The sequence below is a fragment of the Pelecanus crispus genome, chromosome 1, assembly GCF_030463565.1.
Source record: "Pelecanus crispus isolate bPelCri1 chromosome 1, bPelCri1.pri, whole genome shotgun sequence".
Taxonomy (NCBI): Eukaryota; Metazoa; Chordata; class Aves; order Pelecaniformes; family Pelecanidae; genus Pelecanus; species Pelecanus crispus.
Window position 1 is genome coordinate 152,743,809 of NC_134643.1, and position 26,056 is coordinate 152,769,864.

The window sequence follows — 26,056 nt, forward strand, 5'->3', positions numbered from 1 at the left end:
AACCCTGCCTTCCTCAGTGCGGGAGCGAGGGCACCAGACCCCTGCCAAAAGCAGCCTCTCTTACCTCCCCCATTTGTCTCAAGCCCTTGGAGAAAATAAGGACAAGATTCAGCTGAAGGACCAAAACTCCCAAACTCTGCTGGCCGCATATAGGTCTCAGCTACTTTCCAAGGCCCTCGTTATGGTCAGTGGAAATCTTGATAATAGAGGTTAAGCCCGGCCTACAGCAGACACCTAAGTCTAGTTGGCTTCTAGGCTGATGGTAACACGAGTTTAGACGTGGGCCGTGTGTGGACACCTTCCACCTGGTGGTCCCTTTGCCAGTGTTGCTGGCAAAGCCCCATTCCTTAGTCACTGTCAGATTTGCCTCTCTCATCAGTCTCAAAAGCGTCAATAGGAGGGAGACAGCTGCTTGCCCAGAGATGAGTGCTTACTCTGAGCAGTTGTACTCAGTTTAGCAAAGCAACCGCCTCTTCTCATTTCACTACCATCTATTTAAACCACTCTCTTCTCAGTAGGTTTCTTGCCAATTTTCCAACAGGCCATCTATTCCCACGTGCTGTTAGGGCTCAGAAATCAGGGCTAAGGACAACTAAAAGGCAGAGCGCTGACCGTGGTAATACCTAATGCCGCTGGAGGACCCAGCCCGCACGCCATAGATGCTGAACAGCCTCTGTTACTCCGAACTCTCCTCTAGTCAGTGAGGTACCCAAGGCTAAAAGTAACACAGGGAAAGCTACACAACACAAAAATACTGTACAGAAAAAAAAATGAAAACTAGTATCTTCCACGTGGGAGAATATTAGAGAAATCCCCTCAGTGGGAGGGAGAGAAGCCTGGAAAGAAACTGGAAGCAGCGGGGTGGAGGAGGCTAAGAGGGGTGTGTAAGAGGCAAATCCTGAGGTTGCAGCGTGACAGAGCAAGAAACCTACTCAGTACCGTTCTGCCCTGAACATCACGGCGGGCTGAGTGAACCAGACTTGTGTATTGACCTCAGAGACAGGCTGTCGGCAGAGACAACTACTCTGCAGCGAGTAGAAAAGCAACCAGCACAACTAGGCTTCTATCAGCGGGACCTGAGCGAATGTGGCCTTCATTCTCCCTAACTAATGGAAACATGGTAGTACGGCAGCTACTTCGGAGAAAAGCTGGCGCTAAATAGCGAAAGGAGGTGGAGTAGGCATCATTAAATGAAATAAAGAGGAAGAAAACATAGGCCTAGTAGCAGGAGAGGCTTTGCAACACAGGGCTTGTTCTCCCTGCCTTGCAGAAACCCTGCTGGGGGGGAAGCTGGGGGCAGCAGGCTGCCCCTGCCTGCCAGCCCATGCAGTTCCTCCACAGCCTTCCTCTGGGACTGCCCGCTTGCTGACAGGGAATTTACTCACGAGCCTACACACAGGACCTGCAGGCACCAGGGCCCTCTTTTCTCCTCCCAGGTTTAGCGAAGCCGTATTACCACAGATGCTTCCCGCCGGTGAGCTTTTGGGGACTCCCTTCCAGTTGAGGGTTCTACCAGTGTGGATAGGGCGGGCTGGGGGTGGGAGGGGAATCTCCCCCTCTCTCTCTGAAGCGAAGCAGTCGCAGAGCAGCGAAGGCTGTCGCAGACCGTGCCAGAAAGGACGTGAATGAGCACTGCTGCTCCATCAGCGTGGTCCTTTGTGCAGAGCCCAGCTCACTAGAAAGAAGCAAACTAAAGCATCCGGATGCACGGCTATTTCATACACGTGCAGGGCTACGCCGCACAGGCCAGCTACACGCTGCTGCTTAACTGTAGTCCAACTGTTTGCACAGACGCTTCACTGTGAAAAAATGAAAGTTTTTGAGAAGCCTGGATGTGCGTCCATGCATTTAATCAGCTACAAAGGTAGCAAGGTAGAGCATGTACCCTATAAATATTTTTTTAAGCCCTTAAAAAAACCCAATCTCTTCTACTTTAAGTTACAATGCCTTCTTAATGCAACATGCATGGGACGAGACAACATATGGACCTACATGTACATACATAATAGACATTCTGAGCATGACCTGTAAGAATCCCACTCCCAGTACAAAAAAGTACCCAAATGCCAGACCAAAATCTCCCCCAAGAAGGTGGCAATGTTCTATTTACAAGAAAATATTGCTTCAGTTAAAAATGCTAAAAACCATTCTCTCGAGTTCATATAAAAATAATCGTGTCTATGTATGCACACACATATTTACATACATTTATGGCTTTCATGTGCTTCAACCGTCTCCAATAAATAAGGAACTATAAATACTCCATTACTGCTTTTTCTCCTCCTCAGGGTTTTCAGCCTCTGCTTCTCCAACTGATAAGGTGCCACTACCATATTTTTTCACTCGGGTTTCTACTCTGGCAAGTCTCTGCTTCACCTTTTGTTGAGATGAGGTGTATTCTGCCAAGAGCCTAGCAAACCTAGTCTGCAGCGTATCCAGAGCTGTTTCAAGTCTTTCTACTTTTTCTTCCAAGTCTTTTGGGTCAGCTCCTGCTTTTGCTGCTTCCTCATCTATTAAATTGTCTTTCATCAGAATTTGTCGCCCTTTCTCTTCCAGAGCCTTTTTGGCTTCTGGATATTCTGTGAGGGCTTCCATTAAATCATCTTTAGACAAGCAGAACAAATCAGAATAACCAATGCTCCTTATGTTGGCTGTCCTCCTGTTGCCAGATTTGCTACCTTTGATGTTTAGGATGCTGATTTCACCAAAGTAGCTGCCATCGCTTAGGACTACAAATTGGGTTATGCCATCATCTGCCACCACAGCTAATTTTCCCTCTTTAATAATGTACATTTCTCTCCCAATATCTCCCTTTTTGCAAATGTAGTCCCCAGGACTGAAGACCGTAGGTTTCAGTTTCAGCACCAGCTCAATGAGAAGTCCAGCTTCACAATCCTGGAATATACGCACTTTCTTCAGCGTGTCCAGATGGACATTGATAGCGATTTCAGCCTTCAACTTGTCAGGCAGATTTTTGAGAACTTCCTTCTCATCCACTGTTTTCTTGTTGGTCCAGAGGTAGTCAAACCACTTAATAACCCTAGCTTCCAAATCCTTAGTCACTTTTCGGAAATGCATATACTGCTTAATGGAATCGACCTTGGCCTGGAACTCTGCCCTGGAGGCATTCATGTTGGAAATCATGGAGCCCACGTTACCGACAATGGTAGCGAAGATCAGCACACCCACCAGGAAGTCAATGACCACAAAGAGATACTCTTCATCTTTCACTGGGGGAGGTGTTTCTCCAATGGTTGTCAGCGTGAGCGTTGACCAGTACAGACTGTAAATGTACTTTCTAGACAGGCGCCCGTACTCTGGAATGGACACGTTGGGGTAGACCCAAGTGTCAGTTCCAAATCCAATGAGCTTCGAAATTGCAAAGTAAATACACGCGTTCCAGTGGATGATGATAAGAATGTATAAGACAAGATTTCCAATACGAAACATGTTTGGATAATTCGTCCTGGTTTCTGTACGGTCAAAAAACTCAAAAAGCCGAGAAATCCTCAGCAAGCGGTTAAATCGCAGTTCAGGGTAGTTCAAACCAAGCTTCAGATATGCCAGGTCTGTTGGCAGAAGAGACAGCACATCCAGTTTGAACTGCATGGTTTTGGTATAATGATCTCGTAATTTCTTTTCATCCTGAACTAGTAAGCCTTGTTCAAGGAAGCCTTCAAGGAATAAAAATACAAATTTTACTTGTTAGAATGAAAGCGCAGTTCACAATTACCATCAACAGTACTGAATGACTTACATTTCAGACACCTGAGAACATTAAAACTTGTACTGTTATGCATACAAACATGATATACTATGAGTTCACTTAATGAAAAATATTTAATTGCAAATTTAAATATTTCAACGATGTTTCAAAACTGGTAATGACGTAGGGCAATGACTCTATTATTATCACAGTGCTCCCCACAGTTTTCCACTCTATTCTGGGACAGCTGTATCTTTGTCTTTTAGGTATGTTTGCAAAAAGAGAGGGGAGATTCGAATGTCTCATTCTTCTTGAATCATTGGCACGAGTCATAACTAAAGTTAAGCAAGTGTTAAGCAATTGTGTATAAAATTGGAGTGGAATATTTTTAAATAAATGCCAAGAATAAGTAGGTATAAAGGACTGGGGTTTTTCTCAGAACAACACAGACACCCTTGAGATAATGAAATCCATTTTTTTTCCCGCCAAGCCATGCTTTTTCTCTTGTTAAAAAGATGTTAAAAGTGACAGTATTTTCCTTTTCATTCAGGGAAAGTGGTTTACATTTTTTTTGTGTTTCTAGTAAGACAGCTACTAAGCAGAATTTTGTACATTGGTATCTCTTAATTCAAAACACTTTGGACAGTACTATATTTTAAGAATTACTGGAAGGCATAAACTGTGGTAAGAGACCTTAAAACAAACTGCATCTGTGTAAGGGTTCTCAGAGAAAGGCTGCTTGAGCAGTACAGCTGCAGTGCCATTTTGTACCTCTGAAAGCTCAAGGCATTGAAAATGTTCCAGAGGGAACAGCCTATGCACTGCAAAATACTTGCTGCAATTGCAAGCAGAGATGTCCAACTGTCTGCCCACTGGGCCAGTCAGGAGGAGAAGTCCACTGAGAGAAAAGCAAAACATTCCCTGTATATCAGGGATTATCACATTTTGCTAATCCCTTAGCAAGCTACAGGCAGCAGCTTTCTCAGGGAAGCACCTGCCGAGGAAGACCAAGCTGCATTTCTTTCTGTCCTACACAGTACGGCTGTATTTCTGGAATGTGTGCATTTCTGTACAGCTGCCTCATGTATATGCATGTATTTGTCTTCAGGTACCTGCAAACTGATGGTGACTACAAATGGAAGTACTTCTTCTGCCATGGATGTGTTACCTCCCAGAAAACTGCTGAAAGAGCTGGTCAAACATGCCCTTATTAACAGAGTTATGCAACTAAACAAAAAGTTGCCAGGCAGATGAATTTCTGACTCATAATGCTTAAAAATAACTTTGACAACACCTTCCTACTGGAGGGAGAGATAAAAGCCCTTCAGCTCTTTTTTGTCCCCTCACAGACCTGGAGTCGTATAGTAAAACCTTTTGAAAGCATCAAAATGCAGGGTATACTAAACATCACCAGCTGCTGAGAGACATGAATCTTTTCTGCTTCACAGTACACAGTCACAAAAAAGGTGAAATACAGTGAAACAGGCCCTGCAGCTAGCCAGTAGCGTGCCACAGAGAAGCTGCCATGCGGGTCATGGTAGTTGTGGGGCTACCTAGATCCCAGTTCAAAGCCACTCCCTGCCCTTAGACAGCGGGGGTCACACTCTTTCCCAAAGGCTTCCCAGACCTTTGTCCCCTGGGCAGATGGACCTTGCAGACTTACAGAAGGCAGCAGGCACTAGCGGAGCCAGGAAGGGTTGTTAAGCGAGTCGACAAAGATTTCAACACCTAAAGGATGTGACTCCCATATTCGAGTACCTGAAACTGCAGCAGACACCCTGCACTGAAGCATTCAGGAGATCTCGGTGGCAATTCTGCAGTTCCAATCCAGGCCTGCAAAGCCAGCCTTCTAACCATGCTTTAACAGCTGTACAATCATTATCAGGACAGCCCTGGAAAGTTTATAACTTGCATTGCCTGTACATGCCCAATTTCTGCTCCGTTCGTTCCCGTTACAATAACAGATATAACTGCAGAAGAGAAATTTAGTGGGCATAGTTGACTTTTTAACTACACAAAGAAGATGAAGGACCACCCCCCCCCAAAAAAAAAAAAAAGTCACTCATGATTTAGACTGCTATCTGAAATAGATTTTTCCTGTTGAACAAGGTACTTGCTAATTTTAAGACTTTGGCTTGCTATGAGTTGTGTGCTTCCCAAAGTGACAGCATTTTTAGCCTGTTTTGTAATTATGTTTACAACTTGTCACAAGCCATAATTAATGTCAAGCTGTCAGCATGATTTAAAAAAAAAAAAAAAAGAACATATAAAAATCAAAGATTTAAAAGAACTCTCATTTTTATAATGATCAGTGCAGTTCTGGACCCATTCATGGGTCATTTTGGGGCTGCGTCCGTACCAGTAAAAGCCGGGAAACATTTTCTGGCCCTGAGGTCAGCTACCATGACAGCTTCTATTTACATGTGAGTTCTCCCAGCCCCGTCCAAAAATTACACCATGAACGATATCCAACTTCTGCTGTCCTCTCAGCTGTGCCCAGACACCGACTGAGAGAGTGCTAGCTGGCGTAGACCAAAGTGCGTGCACCAAAGCACATCAAGGACTATTCTAGCAATGTCATGGTATGGATCACCGTATGTCATTGCTTAGGCCTTCACTTCAGCTTCCCAAAGCCTCCATTGTTGGGTTCTGCTGGAGACAGGATACTATACTGGTCAGACCCCACAGGGGAATTTCTGTTTCCGGACTTTATACTCATGCTGTGTCTGAAAACACTGTAAAACCCCAGAAAGACTCACCTGTCCTGAATCTGACAAACATGTCAAGAACATAGATGGTATCAGAGGTATAATCCAAGACCAGCCATAATTTAATATGGTCAAATTGTAGTTCATCAAAGCAGGCTCTAAAGAAACAAAGATACAAAAAAAAAAAAAAAAAAAATTACACCAACTGTGTAAGCAGATTACTTGCAATGTGTGTCCTAGCAGCATGTTAGTGAACATTACCGGCATTGAAAAATTAAGGGCAGCATATCTCTACGCTTAGACATCTGCACACTAGAGCTACGTCTAAACAGACACCAGGATCTTTCAGAATTCAAGGGTGGTCCGGCCAGGAGCAAAACTCAAACACATATATGCCACACAAGAGCACTTATGGAGGAATACACACATCCCTACAGTTAAACATGCATCAGATTTCATGGGATATACATCTCCATTAAGCTAATTCCCAAATAGAGAGTTGTTTCTCAGTGGCAAGCCATCCTCATCTCACCCTGCCATCTGACGCAGCCTAAGCGAACCGTTTCCACAGCACTCCGTTACTTTGACTCAAACTGATTTCCACATTTTACGAGGGAAAAGAAATACTTGAGTAAAATCCTCTTGCCCTTCAAGCATCTATAGACGCACGATATTAATTTAAGATGACCCAACACTGCCCACTCCCCTCCTTTCTATTCTCTACTGGGTGACTGGAAGACCTATCTCTAGCAGTGGTTACTGAGCCTGCGGTGGCCAAGGCACATCTCTGCAGCTAGCCAGTAGGTGGCACCCAAAGGCCACAGCCAGCGCTCATGAGGACGCCCATGGCAACTTATGACAAATTCTTTTCAGACAAAAAGATAAAAAGAAACATTGGCCATCTAGTCCCAGTGGTATACATATCGTATACATATACCCCTAAGGGTATGTGAGGTGTAAGTCTTCTGTAAGCCACCCAAAAAATACCGCAGGGAGATAAGAGGATGTTTTACATAGGAAACGTAATGAGACACTAAATTCGAAACCTAAAATTATCATTAACTTCAATCCATACCTGCACACTAGCATACACCAGTTATAGAACACAGGCGCAGCAATTATGGTCAGCCAGTGGTAGTAAATATTGCTTGAAGGATCTATCACAAAGATCTCTTTTTTCTTCCTAGAAAGTAAAATGTGCATATTTACACTGGACAGGTAATGAAGTGACCTGCTGGATCTCCCTCTTCTGGAGGCTGCTCATCTCATGATGAATTCACAGCTGTCTAAGAAGAGAAAGTATCCATGCAGGCAGCTCCAGATGAGACACCAAACATCAGCTTCATCCCATCCGACATGCTCTTTTTATTTGCTTGACCCAGCTTTGGAAAAAGTAAGAGTGAGGGGAAAAAAACAGACATTCACATTGCCCAGGCTGAAAACCACAGCCTTTCCGCATATGACCCCCACTGAAAAAAGTAAAACGTTAGACATTTCTTATTATCATTCCAGCTAGAAGGCTACGGTCCATTGCTAGAGAAAGAGCCTTCCTTTGCAGATTAATTTTGATGGTTTTGGCAAATCCTATTATGGAAATGACTGCATGACCACACATTTAACCGAGTAAAACACATATGTATTCAAATACATGTTTACACAAGTAAGACTCTGTGTGTGCATACACACATATAGCGTGTGACTAGAACTAAAACATGTATTATTACGTAAAAACAGATTTCACACATTCAGAGTCCTGGCTCCCTAGGCCTCAAAACAATGAGAGACGCTAAATGAAGTGTACAGGCCTGGAATTTAAAGTAGATTTAAAGAACAGTATGGCTAATAGCACATGTAGAGTATGTTCAGAAGTACCCTTCCCCAGCATGGAAAGTTGATATGAAATAGGCAGCAATTAGACATATTGTATGTAATCAGAGGAAATATGTATCAGTGGTCCACAGCTGCAGAAGTTATTCCAACAGTAACATATAATAGTATGATCTGTGAACTGTAAAATAGTGTGGGGAATATGTGACCGGGCAATGCTTGGATATGTGTTTGTGTGACTCTTCCTAACCTCCAAGAATGTAAATATATTAAAATGTAATGATAATTTATTTGATATTTGTGTGTATTTCTGGCATTATCCCTGCTGTCAGCTGAATGTCCAGATGATAATGCTAGTAAAGGAAGCAGTTTTAGTCCAAAAAGTATTTACTTTGCTATCTCCAGGACAAGTTTTGAGCCATTTCTTCTAAAAAAATGGTTACCACCTAAAAATCAGTGACCATGAAATATGGACTTCATATGACAGAGTACACTACCTTCTAGACATTAAAACATTTATTTTCTTTGCTGAAATGTTTTAAAATGCTTCACACTACTGCAAAGCTCACTACATAGTAATTGAAGATGCAAGAGCATCCTTAGAACAAAGGTTTTCTAACCAAGCAAAGCTTTGATTAAGAAAGTCAAGATCTTGAGATCAAGCAGATTCCATTTGGAAGCGATTCCTAACTACATGTCCCCATCCCTCCATAGCCCATGCCACCATACACATAGCTATAAACTTGCAGTATATTACTCTAACATACTCCTTAACTGTGAAGTTCACTCAAATGCATTCTCTTTTTATCTGCTATCATTGTTATTTTTAATGACTGTTAATACTAAATTGTACTATGTTGGGTCAGCTTTGGGGGAACAAAACAAGAGCAGGATCCATTTCTGCCAAAGGCATTCAGATGATCTCATTTTGTTGCAGAAATACAGCATCTCCTAATCAGCAGAAGCAAACTTTAGTGATGACTAGTAATGAACTGCAACATATTAAGTAATTTAATATGCTGGTCAGTGTAATAACTAAACTTATTAGTAAATCTGTAATTTTCTACATGTAAGATTTTTGCTCTTTGTCCAAACCAGACTTTTGCTTCATCTGCTCTGAATCATTATGGACATTCTGGAACAATGAAAAGCCTGTGCAGCTTTGCAAAGCAGGCTGCTATCCTCAAATGCCCTCATAGTAAAAAAGTGATCTTCAACAGCAAATCAAAGTGACCAGAGGTAGCTGAATTCCCTTTTACTGACCTAGGAAGCTGTTCATGACAGGTTTAAACACAGGTCTTAAAGATGCAACAAGTTTGTTGAGCAGTTGCACCTTTCCAAAGGGGAAAACATATTAAAGATTGGACAGGCTAACATTCTGCAGCCTACAGTACAATAATTGTCATGGAAGTGTTACGATGAAATGCTGTACCATGCTTTGTAGCGCAGGAGGTGTGTTACAAACACACATTCACTCTTTATACTTACTCTTCTTTTTTTTTATCATCTTTTTTGTCATCTTTTTTGTCATCTTTCTTTTCCTCTTTCTTTTCCTCCTTCTTTTCCTCTTTCTTGTCCTCTTTTTTCTCCTCTTTAACCTCTTTCTTTTCTTCCTTTTTGCTGTACAACATAATGTAAGGCTTAGCAATGTTACTGATGTTTTAGCAGTTAAGGGAGAGGGTGGCTGTTGAGGTGCAGGAAACTAGACTAGACTCTGGACAGAGTAGGACAGGGATCCAGCTGGTAAAAATGGTTTACCGGCTGAGGTCTCTCGAACTGACAGCACCACACTATCACATCAGGTAACCAGCTGGCTGATTCCGTGCATTAGTCACCCTTGCTTTCTTGACCTTTTCAGACATCAGTGTACCAGGCTGATTTTAATTAAATGCTTCCAGTTTGTTTCGTTCTTGAGAACCCAGGCATTTAAAAAGAAATCTATCAAATTATAATAGAACTTGAAATGGCTGAACAAACTGTCAACATTCTTTGCATATCCAAAACCTCACAGTGACTGTCTGAAGCTTTAATGGTAATTAAATGAAATGAGGCTGAATTTCCTCTCACCGTTCTTTGAAACCAACAGAGCTATAATTAATTAATTACCTCTGGCTTCAACAATTGCCTTGGAGAAGAATCCCAGTCAATGTTTGAACAAAAGCAGCAAATGTAGAGAAAAGAGGTGTGTCTCATTTAACTACATAGTAGTCACTTTATAAATGCTTTATAGTCAACCTATTTTAGACCTCTACAGTAGAGATATACTGTATCTACAAGATAGTCGATATCTCATAGTCCATATCTATGAGATGACTTGTGCCCCAAAAGCATTTTTTTCTTTCTATCAACTGTAAAGGAAGAATGGACTGCCTGGTTCAGATGCAGGTGTCTATGTGTGATCAGAGGAGCCATGCCCAAGTTGTTCTGCCTGTATTTGATTGCCACTGTATTCAAAGGCTGAGCATTAAGTTCCACCCTTGCTAAAACCAACAGGAATCTGCCTAGACTTAATGGAATCATGACTGTCCCCATATTTGTTAACTGCTTTTCATGCAATAAAGTAAAATATGGCCCATTTAACATAATTATATCCTACCATTCCATAGTATCCAGCACAGACTCAAGCTGCAAGATTTAATTCCAGCTAATGGATTTTCATACTGCTCAAGTATGTACAGCCTTTAGTTCATTAGAATGACATAAGCCAGATATAAAGATAGATCTGAGTTCCCCCATTCTTAGGTTTGTCTGAACAGAAGTCTTTAGCTATGTTAGCTTATGCAGATAGGCACACGCACCCTCTTCAAAACTGCAAAAAGTTAATGTCTTTCCTAAGATTCTGTCAATACTTAATCTTAGAGCTAAATTTGCTACATGCATTGGTCAAGAATCATGTAAGCTGAATAACTGCACTCATTTGCACAAGCAGAAAATCCATCATCTGAGATCTCCCTGTTTTGTATTTGAAATTTATTCCTTGAAGCAGAAAGTGTCCCTATTAGACTAAACGTTCCTGACACTACAGTATATGTGGATAATGAATACATAAACATAACTCTCCATGCATAAGGTCTGGTTTGGGTGAAAGCCATGGCCTCCTGCTCCCATGTGAGCTACATATTCTCCTCTGAATTGCCAAGATTGGGTCTGATTCTCCCCTTGCACTGGTATCAATAAAGGACAAATTAGTTCAATGACAGCAATATCCCACAGCAAAGACAGAATATATAATATCAGTTGGAAAAAGTGCTGCTTACAGGATTTAAACCAACAGGTAAAAAGTTTAGTGAGCTCACTTGTGCTTTTCATGTATACTTGCTTGTATTACTCAGATCAGAAAAAGTCTGCTGTGAATGGCAGTCCTGTCTATGAATGTGCTTGTTACAGGGAGAAAGAAGCTCTCCAGGGGAGAAGACAACAGTCACCAACTTCAAGATAGTAGTAGCTTTCACCTATCAGCAACGAGCACCTGTTCCAACTCTTACCCTTAGGCATTTCCATAGTGATGCAGCACCACGGTGTAATTCAGAAAAGCCCAGGCTCGTTTCCTAAAAAATGCTGAGATCCTACACTCCTCCATATCCAGGGAAATACTTACCAACCTGACTAGCCCCACTGAAACCTTTAAAATCATACACTGCAAGGGAGCATAACTGGAGGAGAAAAGAACCTTTGGGTTGACTGATCTTCTATTTATACCTGCATCTCAACTCAAAGAAACAGTTTTTCATTTACCAAGGCTGATTTCTACATGGCAGTAGGAATTGCTGCTCAAGTATTTATTTCTCTGCCACTGCCCCCCCTGGACTTCTATGCTTTCTCTTTCAAATCTGCCTCCAAAACTCCTTATTTAAAAAACATGCCAGGATTTCACTGCACATTACTATGCGTGGCACCTGATCTAAAGACCAATTCACAGGTGCTGTTGTTAGCATTAACATAGCTCCTCAATACTTCAAGTGTCTGGCATTCTTACCAGAAAGGAAGAACTACGAGTAACGTAATTTTCAAAGGGTAGGGTCACTGTACATTTGCAGATGTTGCTATGCAGGGAAAAGTAGGTTGAGATAGACAATCAGTCAAAAAGTCTCAGTGGTGGTGAACTTTGGAGGGAATATTTTGGCCATTCCAACTTCCTCCTACGTTTTGTTTTAAAAAAGAGAAAAAACATTATTTCACACAGCATCTAACACCAATACTTCTTTTTCTCTGGCCTGAGATCTCCTACAAACTCACGTCAACTACAGGTATCTTTCATAAGTGAGATTCTTCCATTTCTGTGGCCTCTGTTCATCTCTCTGTTGTGGTACCTCACAACTCCCACCTACTTGTAGTTTGGTGGTGGAAGTCACTCAGAGGAAAAGGCTGGCCATAATCAAAGCCTTGAAAGCATCACCTACATTTCCCCAAGGGCAGGCACTCTTAGGTCTTTAACATAATGAAAAACCCAAAGCTTCAAAAAGACCTGCATCTTTTTTTTCTTTATTAGTGCTACTGAGTAAACTGGAATCCAGTAACTAATAAAACTGTTGTTTGTGCCTGTCGTCTTTCACAACAATACAGTGGCACCCATTCTGTGTTTTCAGCACATTAAAAGGAGCATGCTTGTTCAGACTTAGAAAACATGTCTTCATCAGCCCCTATAAAAACACTGTCATAGTCTTTGAATAAGTCAAATATTTGCATTTCTCATCTGTCAAGTACTTTGCAAATCAAGTATGTTTCAGACTGTCAGGCAGGTAGACAGACAGGTGTTGTCTTCATTTAAAAATAAGGAAACATTGGAAGGATGAAAGTTTTGCTCAAGGTACATGAGTCATTGTCAGAAACAGAGTAAGAAAGCAGTATTTCCATCCTAATCGGTCCTTTGGGCTCAGACTAGAAGACTAGGCTTCAGGCTTTTAGCACTTTTTTTATACCAGTCTAAATAAAATTCTGCACATTTCTGTCACTGTTCACTGCACATTGATTTTCCTTTTTAATAAAAGTTATGCAAACCAAACCAAAAAGTTGCTTCAGGAGCAGGAAGACCTCTTGTTTAGGTAGTTTAGGTATGTGCACAAAGGTTTTGCAGCATCATTTAAAATGTACAGTTTGAGCTTGCCTGTGATGGAGCTATTTGGGGAAAAAAACAAGAGTTTCCTAAAAGCATTTCTGATATAATCAGAAACTGTCCTGATTATTTTTAATTTTTGTTCTCATCTGGAAAGCAATGAGAAAAATTAACTATCATCATACGTGAGAAGCTGGGTACTACAGAGCAGATCTGCCCTCAGATAGCTGTGGTCTAAGACATGCAACAAACATTGGTGTTGGACGATTTTAAATTACAGGAGCTCTTCACCTTTTCAAGAGATTTCTCTTTGGTGTAACACTGAAATATCTTCTCAAATACATAAAATAGACTCCAAAGGACAGCTTCTTCTGTCAGAGCTTCTGTTGCAATGCAAGCCTTATTATGTTGCCTGTCATTCACTCTACATCTACACCAACAATATCTGCTGAACTGAAACACACATTTTAAAAAGATGGTTAGTTTTCATTTAGACTGCACACATGAGTGTTTTCTTGGTACCCTGATCAGTATCTACTCATTTGACAACCTGAAATTTTTGGGGCACTTGATTTGCAAAAAGGGATTAGTATGTTAAAAGAGGAAAACCACTATTAGAAAATTAATACATGAATCTCATTTAAAAAAATGAAGAATTAATAAATCAATTGGCAATGCAGTAAAATCAGCCAGCTGAACTAGAGGAGGTAGGGACTAAATGCTTAATCAAATTCAATCCTTGAGAGGTAAGGGTAACTTCAGACAAGAAGATGTTCACAAGGAGCATGAAGGATGCTTTTCACACTAAGAAAACTAGATCTTTCTTTATATTTAAACTATATTCTTAGGAGAGGCTTAGGAAGAGATAAGGAGTTTATACTACAAATGCTACTAGGCTGGAAAGGGAAAAGAGAAGGAGCTAGTAGTAGAAAGGTGTTTGGAAGTTATCAGTACTTACTCTTCATTGGTGTTGTTGCTATAGTTGACATTAAACCTGGCCAAGGGCCAGTGACTGCAGCAAGTTAAATAAAACACATTAAAGAGTGTAAAGACTGTTGGTATTTCATACACGTGTTTACCGACATGACGGACTGACTTACTAGCTTCTCACATATGCATTGATAAGATTAGGAAGGTCAACTCTGACTGCAGTGATAAGCCCCTTTGCATAACTATTTCAAGGCACCAGGTTTTTTTTACCATGTGTTTGGCATACACATTTGTGACCACATCTGATCTCTGAAGCTTGTTCTCAGGCGTATTAGTGCATGGCAACATGCATCTCACTATTTTTAGCCCTGTACTCATTTGGCTACTATTTTAATCTTTCTTCAATCCTTTCAAGTCTTCTTCACAGATGCAGTGCCAAGGCTTGTGGATAAGTAACAAGCATACCTACCAGTGCTGCAGAATTAAGCCTTCATGACAGAACAACCGGGAGTTACTGTCAGGTGGCAACAGTGTAAAACTGAGAAGACAAGGATGGATACTCCTAAATTCACTTCTTCTGATAGCCTTATATAGAGGCTTGTTGGACCAGGATCAATGTTGTCCTCTCTAATTACTTCAAATCTGCCATTGCTACTGATCCAGATGTCTGAAAAATCAGACAACAGTCTGGCTAATTCAACAAAATGTGCTTTTGAGCTGAATTTCTAAGGAGTAGATCAAGTGAAGATAATAAGGCTGTGCTGGACCACAACAAATCAAGGTAACCTGTATCATGAACAGCCCTTATAGAATCATAGAATGCTTTGGGTTGGAAGGGACCTTTAGAGGCCATCCAGCCCAACCCCCCTGCAGGGAGCAGGGACAGCTTTAACCAGATCAGGTTGCTCACAGCCCCGTCCAGCCTGACCTTGAATGTTGCCAGGGATGGGGCCTCTACCACCTCTCTGGGCAACCTGTTCCAGTGCTTCATCACCCTCATTGTAAAAAATTTCTTTCTTATGTCTAGTCTAAATCTATTCTTCTTTAGTTGAAATCCATTATTCCTTGTCCTGTCACAACAGGCCTTGTTAAAAAGATTCTCCCCATCTTTCCTGTAGGCCCCCTTTAAGCACTGGAAGGTCGCAATAAGGTCTCCTCGCAGCCTTCTCTTCTCTAGGCTGAACCTTCAAAGGTGCTTGCTTTGATCGGAATTACTAGCTGAGATTTTGAAACAAATCAACTTAGTACTTGCTTACCTACTTTAACTATGCAAAAAAGTATCAGAGTCTATGCTTCAAAGCATAACGCCAAACAGAAAGTCAACTTTTGTCTTGGGACTTCATTTTCCTCTTTCAGCTGGAGTTAAATTTAAAACACTGTATCATATATTTATAAAGTAATAATAATTCATCAAGTCAAAAGACTGTAAACACATAAAGGTTTCTCTTGCAAGCCTCTGTTGTTTTATTGGAAAAATTTTAAGATAAGACTGAACCTGCCTTCCATACTAAACACTATGTGCTAATAAGTCAGCAGCCAAAAGGTTTTCTCATTTCTGCATCAGAAGCCTTCTGTAATGTTAGCAGCTGAATTCCTGAGTAGGTGTAACAAAGCAATGACACGTTTTGCACAACTGCTTGTTTGGAGTTTCCTAACACTCACAGATAATGTGCATAACATTAACATCCTGAAAAGCCACAACTAGCAACATCCTAGATTCTTGAAATAGAAATTGCATTCATCCTCAGTACAGAAGAGTTTAGCAACATCAAGTTGCACAGCTAGCATGTGACAAAATTCCAGTTCTGAAAAACCATTCTGCCTGAAGCAGCATGATCAAAATCCTTTACTTCATGATCTTTGCCACAGTGCATTTGAAGGGGAAAGAGAAAGTCTGCTGAAAGCCATAATACTTCAGTTATGTGAAGATTCCTGGGCAGCATTAGATACTCTGTTCATCTCCCATGCTAAGCTCCTTACCTTCTTCTTAAAATAAAACTTAGATCCTAATCACCAAGATAATACCATAACCTCAGTCGTCTTCCTTTAAAGTATAAACACATCTTCTTACCTGTTTACTCCCCCAGGCCGCTCACGGATGCCCAGAAAGGAGCGGATGTTACTTTGCCTACTGGACACCTCTATGAGCTCTGGCCCTCGGATACGTTCTAGGAAAGAATCAGGTCTTTGGTCTTCATGGTGCAAATGTCTTGTGGCCCATGACCTCACAGATATGACAAATCGTGATAGCCTGCATGGAATAGACATACAACATTGACTGAAACAGATGAGAATATCAGATGGCTTAAATCGTCCCCACAAAGAGTAGCACATGAGGATTTTTCTCCACTTCTCCACCTGCCATGAAATCAAACTTGATGGATTAACTGTGTGAACCCAGACACTTCCTACAATTTCATACGTCACCTTTTGCAGTGGATGAGGAAAGTATCTCACACACCAGTTCCTAGTCCACTGTACCAGCACCACAGGAGCAACAGAAGAATATTCTTGCCAGGTGGAGGCAAACCAAGTGGTTGGGGTGGGGCAGTCGACAAACTTCTGACATGTGATAATGGGGGAATCCTGGACTGACAGAATTAGGAGATACAAAATACTCACAGGATCACACGCTCAAGGGCTGGTACACACAGTGGAAACAAAAGCTGAATAGTTGGTGAGGGAGGATGGACTTTGAAATAAGGAACAATAAAAATTCAGCCACTTCCCCTGTGATTTTAAAGGGTCTTTCTGCAGACATATTAATTGCCTATCACATATAAACCTGCCTACTGCATAGCAAGCACTATTTCCTCATCCTAAATTCTAGCAGAGCACTGAAATGAGATAAGCAAAAAATCATGACAACGTAATTAATTTGTCACTGTATCATTATGTATCTTTTTCTCCACCCACTAATTTACATTATGAACCTTTACGATGTTTTCTGTCAAAATTCAAAAGGAAACATGTTTCTGAAAAATCGAAAATCATGGAGACTGAAGTCTAGAAAAGTAATTATATTTATTACCCACACAATATATTGTATCATTTCCTATCAGCAGTCTAGTTTGGACAAAAGTGGTATTAATTCAGGTTTCCCAGACTTGGCCTTGAAAACAGCGTAATGAAATCCTGAACAATGCTTAACTTCTTAGAGAGTGCTTGGGCTACTCAAGGAAAGCTCTTTGCATTCTCTCTGCATTGGCCAGTATTACATAAGCTCAGGATCCACAAAGAGGTTGATATGAACAATTTAAATCTTATGGTAAAGTACATCTGCCTCTTGATTGCAGTTCTCAAAGGCCTAACTACACCTCGTCCTAGATCTTGCCCAGGTTCTCTTACCCTGAAATAAAAAGGACAAAAAAGGCAGGAATAATATCGCATATCAGAAATTAGAAAAAGGTATTTCTAGTTCTTTAGTGCTATACCAAGATAGCATCATATAAATAACCTACAGTTTCCAACAATTAAGAGAATCCAAAGCCTACCAAGAATGCAAAAGAAAAGAACAGTTCCACATAAAAGTCTGAGATTATTTAATAGATTCCTCACCCTATTCAAAAAACACTGCATAAAATTAAGCTACAGAATTTTTCTCTTTGCCTGAGCAGAACTCAGCTTTCACATAAGGAGTGGTATGGAAAACTACTAATATGGATGTTCTTACTTACATTAGAAAATAAAGCATTTTGATGAGACCTGTTAGTTAAGGAGCAGATTTTACCGAGTAAGATCAAGAGCCTCTCTATTTGAACAAAGAAATAGAGCTTTCTGATTTCTGCCATGCTATATTATTTTCACATTTTTGTCCTTTACATCTCAAAGTAAGATACTCAGTGAAGCCTATCAGATGCTGTTGTCTTAGGACCTTGAGAATTAAGAGGCATGTTATGTTACGACAATATTTAAATTGCTAAGCATTCGTGTTTTCATCACAGGCTTCCTTGTACATTCAGAGCATAAATAACTGTAGCTACACAAGTGTCATTCAAACTATCCTGAAAAAGGGTAAAGAACAATATAAACAAAGATTAAAAAGGAAGTTCTCAATATGAGTTTATATATTCATGTGCTTTATGTTTACATGAAACACATACTTATAAATGTTTTCCACCTAAAACCAACTTCTTGCAGGCTTTGTAATCTACACGCAGTGGTGTCACCATCTGACAACCAAATAGGGAAATGCAAGTTTATTTTGCACCGTCCAAAAGGCTGAAGTGTAAATAACACTCTTAAAAATACTCTAGTTTTATAACAACTTTTTCCTTTGCTCTTTGACATACACTATCCTTAAACTGCGTATGGTCTGTATTGTGTATAACAATGGTATCCAAACACGAACTTTATAGTCTCAGCTGGAAATATTTAAAGCAGACACAGTAAGTTTTTGAAGCTCCACTTGAGGTTTAAGTCCCAGTAAAGTAAGTCACTTAAGCAAATGGTTGACTTGAATTTTGCTGACTAAGGCTCCCAATCCATTATAAACATAACTGGATTCTAAAAACTGAAACTCTTACACTCCCAACACAACAGCCCCCGCCTCCTCCCTTGCCAGAGCCATCTCCCAACATGGGAACAATCATTATGTCTTATTTGATAAGAAACAAACATCGCATCAGCTATCAGCCAGAACGAAACACTTAAGTGTTCAAAAACCAGGTAGATGTGGCACTTCGGGACATGGTTTAGTCTAGTCTACCCTTGATTGATTTAGAGTAGACTTGGTAGTGTAGGTTAATGGTTGGACTGGATGATCTTAAAGGTCTTTTCCAACCTAAATGATTCTATCCATTTACTTTACAGTGTGGCTTCACTTCATGCATTTCCTCAGCGTTCAATATATTTTCAGATCTGATCAAATAATTTTTTTTTTTTTTCACTCAGACTAATTTGTGTGAGCTCATTCAGCATCTCTAGGATTCTAGCGTCTTTATTAGCAATGAGTAAGCAATGAGTTCAGAATCCAGGTCAAAAGCAGCTTCTGTTACTTTTAATAGACTTTCTTCAGCTGGACTCCACCCATTTCCTTTGGAAAGTATTCTCTTTCAACAATTTAAACTTAATACTGAAAATGGTGTTAGTTAGCAGGTTACCTTGCCATTGCTCCCCTGCCTGTGAATGAGCTTGTCTGGGATTCAGATAGATGTCTCCCCTCCGCAGAAATGACTCTCTGCAGTTCCGAAGACGCATCCTCACACAGTGAATGGGTTCTGCAAAAGCAAATCTTTTTTAAGAATTCCATACAGCCTCCAGCAGGCTTCCCCCCATCTGATTCTTTCCACCACTACATCAGGAAACAACACAGCAAATTGTCCTCGTCCTAGTAATATGGCATACATTTGGTAAACGTAAAGCTAAGCCTATATTCCTACTTTTAGAGCCATCCAACAGGAAATGAAGACAGTGGAGGCTCTGCCATCCACTCCAGCAAGCTCAGAGGCTGATTCCTTGCTGGTCAGTACTACTCTGGTGTGCAGATACACAATTATGGGAAGCATGTTTTCTACTCCAACACCTCCTGTAAGGCATCGGCAGCCTTCCTTCAACACAGAGTTCATCCCCAGGGGGCTTTAAACTGACTGCCCACTGTTTTTTTCAGTGTTGTTCTCCTAGAGATTTCTTGGGTTTAACACTCTGGAATTTCTACCAGTGTGGTTCCTTTTTTATGATTCGAAGCAAATACGCATCTCATTTTGCTTTCACTCTTGCTTGGATTGAAAGGGAAAACGGTGATTTCACAGTAGTTAGTCCTGAGCAGCAGGACTGCTGGTCTTACCAGCCTGTTGCCGCCAGCTGCACAACTGCAGGCCTAACGCTGCTCGCTTCGTAACTGAAACTTCACGCGTCACATCGCAAAACAGCTACAGAGCTTCAGGGCTGCTCTGGCAGCGATGAGATGAGGCACCTCAGGCTATTGCCACACATGGAAAATACTTACAACAGCCCCGTTGCATACAACTGCAGAGCGCGATTATAAAGTTAAGCTACCTGCAGTGTCTGCCAACTCCCATGAGTTCCTGTAAATGTAAGACTACTTATTAGCACTGAAATAATTAGCATTTGAGAAAAATAGATGAAATTTTAGCCTCATCTTTCAGTAATGGAGTTCTGAAATTGACTGCATTGGAACCTGGACTTTACCAGGGCTCGCTCTGGAATCGTTATGAGACTCCTAGGGTCTTCTCTGTGTTTTTCGTTCTTTAGTATTCACTTTTACAAGACCTTGTCACATCCATTAAGGATCTCTTTTCTCCCTCTTTGAAATGCAAACAAAAACTCTCACATGAGCCTGTTAATCTGTATTGCCAGGAAAACACTGTCTCTAATGATACTTGCAGCATCTTCATCAGAACTGGCAACAGCATTTTGAATGACCACAAAAGGATAATTAGCAACTCAATTTTGTGTGTACTCACAGCTGAGAAACTGACAAACAGAGAATTAAAACTTCATTATTTCTACACAAAGAACCATGCTAAAAAAAGATAGGTCCTGCCACTCCCAGAATCCTCAGCTTGTTAACTGTTTTCTTCTCTTCTAGTAAGAAGACACCAATAGACACTGCTTAGTATTGAAAAACTTTTATAACCTAGTGTTGTGGGTGCTGAGAATATTGTGGATGCCAAAGTTAACATGGCTTCTAAGGGAGAATGTGTTTTCTTAGAAAACAATTTTCAGTGTCACAATTGAGATATGAAAAAAAATTGTATTTTGCAGAAATAGATAGCCTTTCATGGAGGCTTAAGCCAGTATCTTTTTTTTTCCCCACATTTGGATGGATTAGAAGTTTGTGTTCAATCAGTGACTCAAATAATGAGGAGTATCTCACTATGTTGCAATAACCCAACTGCTTTTAGTAACATTAAACTGTTATATTTGCTCTAAATATAGGTAATTAAATATAAGGGTCACAAAATAGTGAATAATAATACAGAAAACAAAGTAAACATGGATCAAAATACTTTAGGTATCCTTCCAAGCAGAATTTAAAAAAGAAAAAAGATTGTTAGAGTTCATTCTTTATCAGTCTAAGAAAACCCTACACTGAGATCAGGCCCAGGAAATCAGGCCAATCAGACTTTTTCTGAAGTCTCAGAGGGAGATCTATTTCAATTTTATTAGCCTCTCTAAGCATACTGAAATACAATGAACACCACATGATGTTCTATTTTGATATAACTGTGCTGGTTTATCAGCGAGAACAAAAGCCAAACAGGAGTTGAAAACTGCTATCCAAAATGCACTGTTAACTCTCCTTCTTATTTCTGTTTTGGAAACTTGTTTTAGTCCCAGTCTCTTTTATTACTGACATTGCTGTGCTTGGGCATCTGCTGACAATAAATAAAAGGCTAAGAATGAAGAGCTCAGCTTTATTTTGAGTAAATGCCTAGGACAGCAATGCAGAATAGTGCAGAAGTAGCTGAGCGAGCTCTAAACAAGCTAGACCAGGTACCAAAAGCAATACTGTCCTGCTAGCTCCACTTAATCAGCACAGTGTCATACTTGCTAAGTACATCATCTGTTAAGTGCTTTGCGTGCGTGATCATCACCTCCATACTCCTCAGCAGTGTGGAAAGTTGTGCTCCGCTGGCCCTACACAGGCTCATCATATTTTGTGTGTCTGTAACATTGAGAGTTTTACCAACTGTCTGTCCTCTTGCTAGCAGCAGTTACAGAGCACTTAATGGCACCCTCTAAAACCCAATGTTTTCAATCCAGGGTATGGCTTTTGTTGTCTGGGGCCAGAAGTATGCTGAAGAAATGTTTTAATCTAAGTGAAAGAAAACGGCATGCTTAATGTGACCTGATCTGAACACCTTCCAATCTGATCCAGAGTCCCAAAAAACAAATGAAAAATTTCTAATTATTTAAATTACTCTCTGATCAGATTCTTACCAATAAGTGATCAGACACACTCACTGAAAATTTTGTATTCTGTAGGAAAAAAGGGCAAAACTCTCAGACTCAACTGCTGGAATCAAATTGGGCAGATTATGGACTCAACTAGTGAAATTTTGAAGTCTGTATTTTTATTTTGGTTGCTTGACTTTTTAAAATCAATTTTCTGATTACTCAATGTGTGCATCAAGAATTTCTACAACTAGGTTTATGTTATAGCTAAATACAACTATCTGTAAATAAATTCAGGTTTATCTTACCAAAAAGTTGTAACATGTGTAGACAACTCAGGAAAATCAAAATCATTTGGGGGAAACAGTACTAAAGGGTTTGCATTTCACTCTTACAAATACAGCTTATGTGTCTCTGCAACAGGATCAGCAAACAATAGACAAAGGCCAGGCAACTCTTTTGAAAGCATCTGTCTGATATTACACAGGAATCACAATCAATCACTTTAATTCACACAAATGCAAATCAAAAAGTAGATCTAAAATGAACTCTTCCTTCCATTATTATAATTCCCTATTATAGCTCCGTATTATGAAACTCATATACTCATTCCTGACTTCCCTCGACCCTGTTCAGATAATGCAAGAGACCTTATTTGTCAGCTGGCTTTATATTGATGCAGGACATTTATATTGATGAGGGACAGTTATAGACAGGGCTTTTGATGTAACACCTTCAATGCATGTGGCATGGTTTTTACTTTATTTTTACAAAGGTGGACTCATTCCCATCTGGACTCCATAAGCTTGTTTGGTATCATCTGCAGCAAAGCAGTAACCACTGCCATTACTATCCAAGGGTGTTACACGGCCTGAAATCAATGCAAGAAGAGAATATGCCGTGTGCCAAGAAATAAGGAGCAGGTTACAATGCAGAAACATCAGCAGATTATTGTGCCTCCTCTGCTTATGCTGAAAAATATTTTATTTCCACGGGGGTACCGCTGCCACTGTATCTTACAGAACACTCACTGTCACTGAGGTTTCTGCTCCATGCCTCTTCAGCTCTCTAAAGGCCCATTTATTCCCATGCTTTCAAGGTATCTAGTGGAGCAAGCTCTGGGAGGGATATTTACATCAGCACCTGCTCTGTACCTGTCCCTTGCCTTGACTTAATTTGGCTCTAAATTTGCACAATGATCTTCAAGCAAATCTTAGAAGACCATTTTCACCTAAAATGCACGCAAACAATCCAGAATTTTCATTGAGTAGTAATTGTTGTGAAGTTCTGATCAGTGGAACAGGAATTACTGAAGCCCTTTTCAGTAATGACTATGAGCCAGACTTCAAGGGTGGGATTTGGCTCCAGATGGCGGTGACCGGAATTAGGGTTTCTAATATAAGCTGGGTATCTAAGTTCCCATTATAGTCAATTGCCATCTTAGGACTTGATTCAGTTGTCTCAATACAGGACTCTAGTACCATTTGGAATACCTCAAAATACTTTATCTGACCTCTCCAGAGCACACAGGTCTCACCTCATATCCACTAGCCCAGCTAAATGCTTCAGATACTCTACGGTATCTGAAATAGCTTTAGATGCCTATTCTAGGCAACTAAATACCTCTCATAATCGGCGCAGCCAAACGAGCCTGAAGAGCTATTCAACTTCAGGGTAAGCTGAACAGTTCCCAAGGCTCCACTGACTATTAGCACTGACTGCATCTCCACTGGTGACAGCAGGAACTCAGACACCTACTCACACAGAGATGCTGAAATCCAGATGTCTGCAAGGCACAGCTGAATCCGACTTCCAACTTTCAGATAGCCAACCTGTGTCTCTAAGCTAATGTACTGCCTGACTATTTGAGCTGTTTCTATACAGAGGCTGGATTTTTAAAATGAAGACTCATTTGTTATTTTTCGTTTTGTCGATTTTTGTTTTAACAAAACGGACCAACTTTATAGCACACTACACTGTAAGAATATGGGCACATGAATCACCTATTCCAGCATAACTGAGAATGACAGTTTAAAGATCACCAGCAGCTTTCTGTTACCTGTTTCAGTGAATACTTTTCCTTGATAATACCTCATTCCACAGCAGAAAAGCACTTAAGCATATCCTTAGCATTAAGCATGAATTTGACACCCACTGGCTTTAATGAGAACTAAGTAATGTGCTTAATTGCTTTGTTGAACTACAGCCAACAGGAGTTGGAGGAAGATAAAGGCAAAGGAGAAATGCTGCTACTCTAGAAAAACTGTGGGTTTTCCAATGTCTATAGTCATATATTTTGCTACAAAACAAAGAAGGGCTAAAATTTTGGACAGGATTTATCTTTTGGTACAGGCATATTCTAAAACAAATCTGAATTTTAAAAAACCTGTATCAGAATTCTTTGAGTAGTATGACAAAGGTATTGCATACACCTATTAGAAACCACTTCAGCAATCCAAAAACCTTAAATATGAGATCTCTTTTACAGAGTGAGACTGTATCTTTTTACTCATCTATGAACTCCTGTAATTAATGCTGCTAACAGCAAACTTTCTTTTAAATAAGTGGCTCTTCAAGACCATCATGATGATGATAAAGTGCAATTCATATTTCAGTCCCTCTATCATAAGCAAGTCATTGCTTCTGAAACTGCAGATGACTGCAGTGATTTAATTCTGCATTTAAACCTTCATAACCACACTCTCACATCCCTGCCAGTAATTCAGTTCTCTGAGCTGCCAATCACAGATATCCTCTACAAAAAGGACACTAAAGAAAGGAAAGGAAGAGGCTCATTTCGATCCGCGTTTTCCCTGTTTCTGAGATATCACTGTAAATGGAGACAAAGAGACACAGCTCTTGCAAATCTCCCTAAGGAGACCATGGGGTAGTATAACTAAGTCAAACAATCCATACTGTGCAGAATAAAAGCAGCTCCATTTTCACTCGTGTAGGTACACCTACATGACAGAAAGTATGACGTAAGCAAAGCAGAAAATAAAAAAGGACCAATTGAAACAGGACAGGGATCAGGGGCATGCAATCCAAAATTATCATAACGCAGGCAGTCCTAACAGCCCAGCAGGATTTTGAGTGCTGTAGTCTGGGTGCACATTTGAACAGCAAGAGACAATCTGACAAGGTCCACATAGCGGAGGTGGTTGACCGTAACAAGCCAAAAGCAGAACACTTTTTCCAGTCTTTACAGGTGCTGTGGATCATCAGACACTTTTCTGCAGGCCCAGCAGGGTTTGCCCAGACTAGACAAATGACTGGTACTGTGTAAAATATAAGTGCAAGCTCACTGGCACATTTTAAACAGCCACTTTCAAACTATCAAAACAGAGACAGGTGAACGTAAAGAAACCATTACAGGTCCACTGTACAGTGAGAAGCTCTGAAAAGCCAATACAAAAATGTTGATATTCTTTATACACTACAAATGTTCCCTATCATGGGAACTAGGCAATTTGCAGAGGCTACTTTTAAAAAAAACTTCCTGAGGCTTTTCACTGCATGGTACTGGGAGGATCCCTTTTTCTCCAAACCCCACAGACTGGGGGAAGCACAGACCCTGCTATCTCCATGGTGGCCTGAGAAAGAGGTTTCTCCTTAATGAGTTGGTGTAATTCCCACTGGTGTTAAAATGGGGTTTATGCCTGAGGTAATACAGATTCTGGTTCCAAAACTGCAAGCCATGACAACCCTCCTGTTTCTGTCTCTTCTGTACTTTGGATATACATCATTAAATCAGTTAAGTGCACTGGGTCAACAATATCATAATATAACACCCCCATAATGCAGAGCTAGAGGAGTGCCACAAATTATGCAGTCATCTGTCCTCTTGACTGTGATGAAAGGAATATATTACCTGATACAGCCATTTTCAATCCTTTCAATATCTTCATCAGTAGTTCTGACAGTCAGTCTGTGCATACCAGGGTAGGAGTGCTGGGTGTTGATTTTTGCCAT

General features: G+C 40.5%; 1 protein-coding gene across 4 annotated transcripts; it reads right to left on the reverse strand.

Moving 5' to 3' along the window:
• Positions 1 to 2,101: 2,101 nt before the first annotated feature.
• Positions 2,102 to 26,056, reverse strand: CNGA3 (cyclic nucleotide gated channel subunit alpha 3). 4 transcript variants are annotated; one of them, XM_009486998.2, is made up of 8 exons: positions 25,956 to 26,056; positions 19,327 to 19,443; positions 16,296 to 16,475; positions 14,253 to 14,306; positions 9,730 to 9,861; positions 7,490 to 7,597; positions 6,466 to 6,572; positions 2,102 to 3,674 (listed from the first exon to the last, which is right to left on the reverse strand). In XM_009486998.2, the coding sequence occupies exons 1-8, from the start codon at positions 26,054 to 26,056 to the stop codon at positions 2,266 to 2,268; spliced, it is 2,208 nt and encodes a 735-aa protein (XP_009485273.1). In that variant the 3' UTR covers positions 2,102 to 2,265. The 4 variants fall into 4 exon arrangements, with proteins under 4 accessions (XP_009485273.1, XP_075574735.1, XP_075574725.1 ...); XM_075718620.1 differs by lacking the exon at positions 9,730 to 9,861 and adding an exon at positions 10,077 to 10,085; XM_075718610.1 differs by lacking the exon at positions 14,253 to 14,306.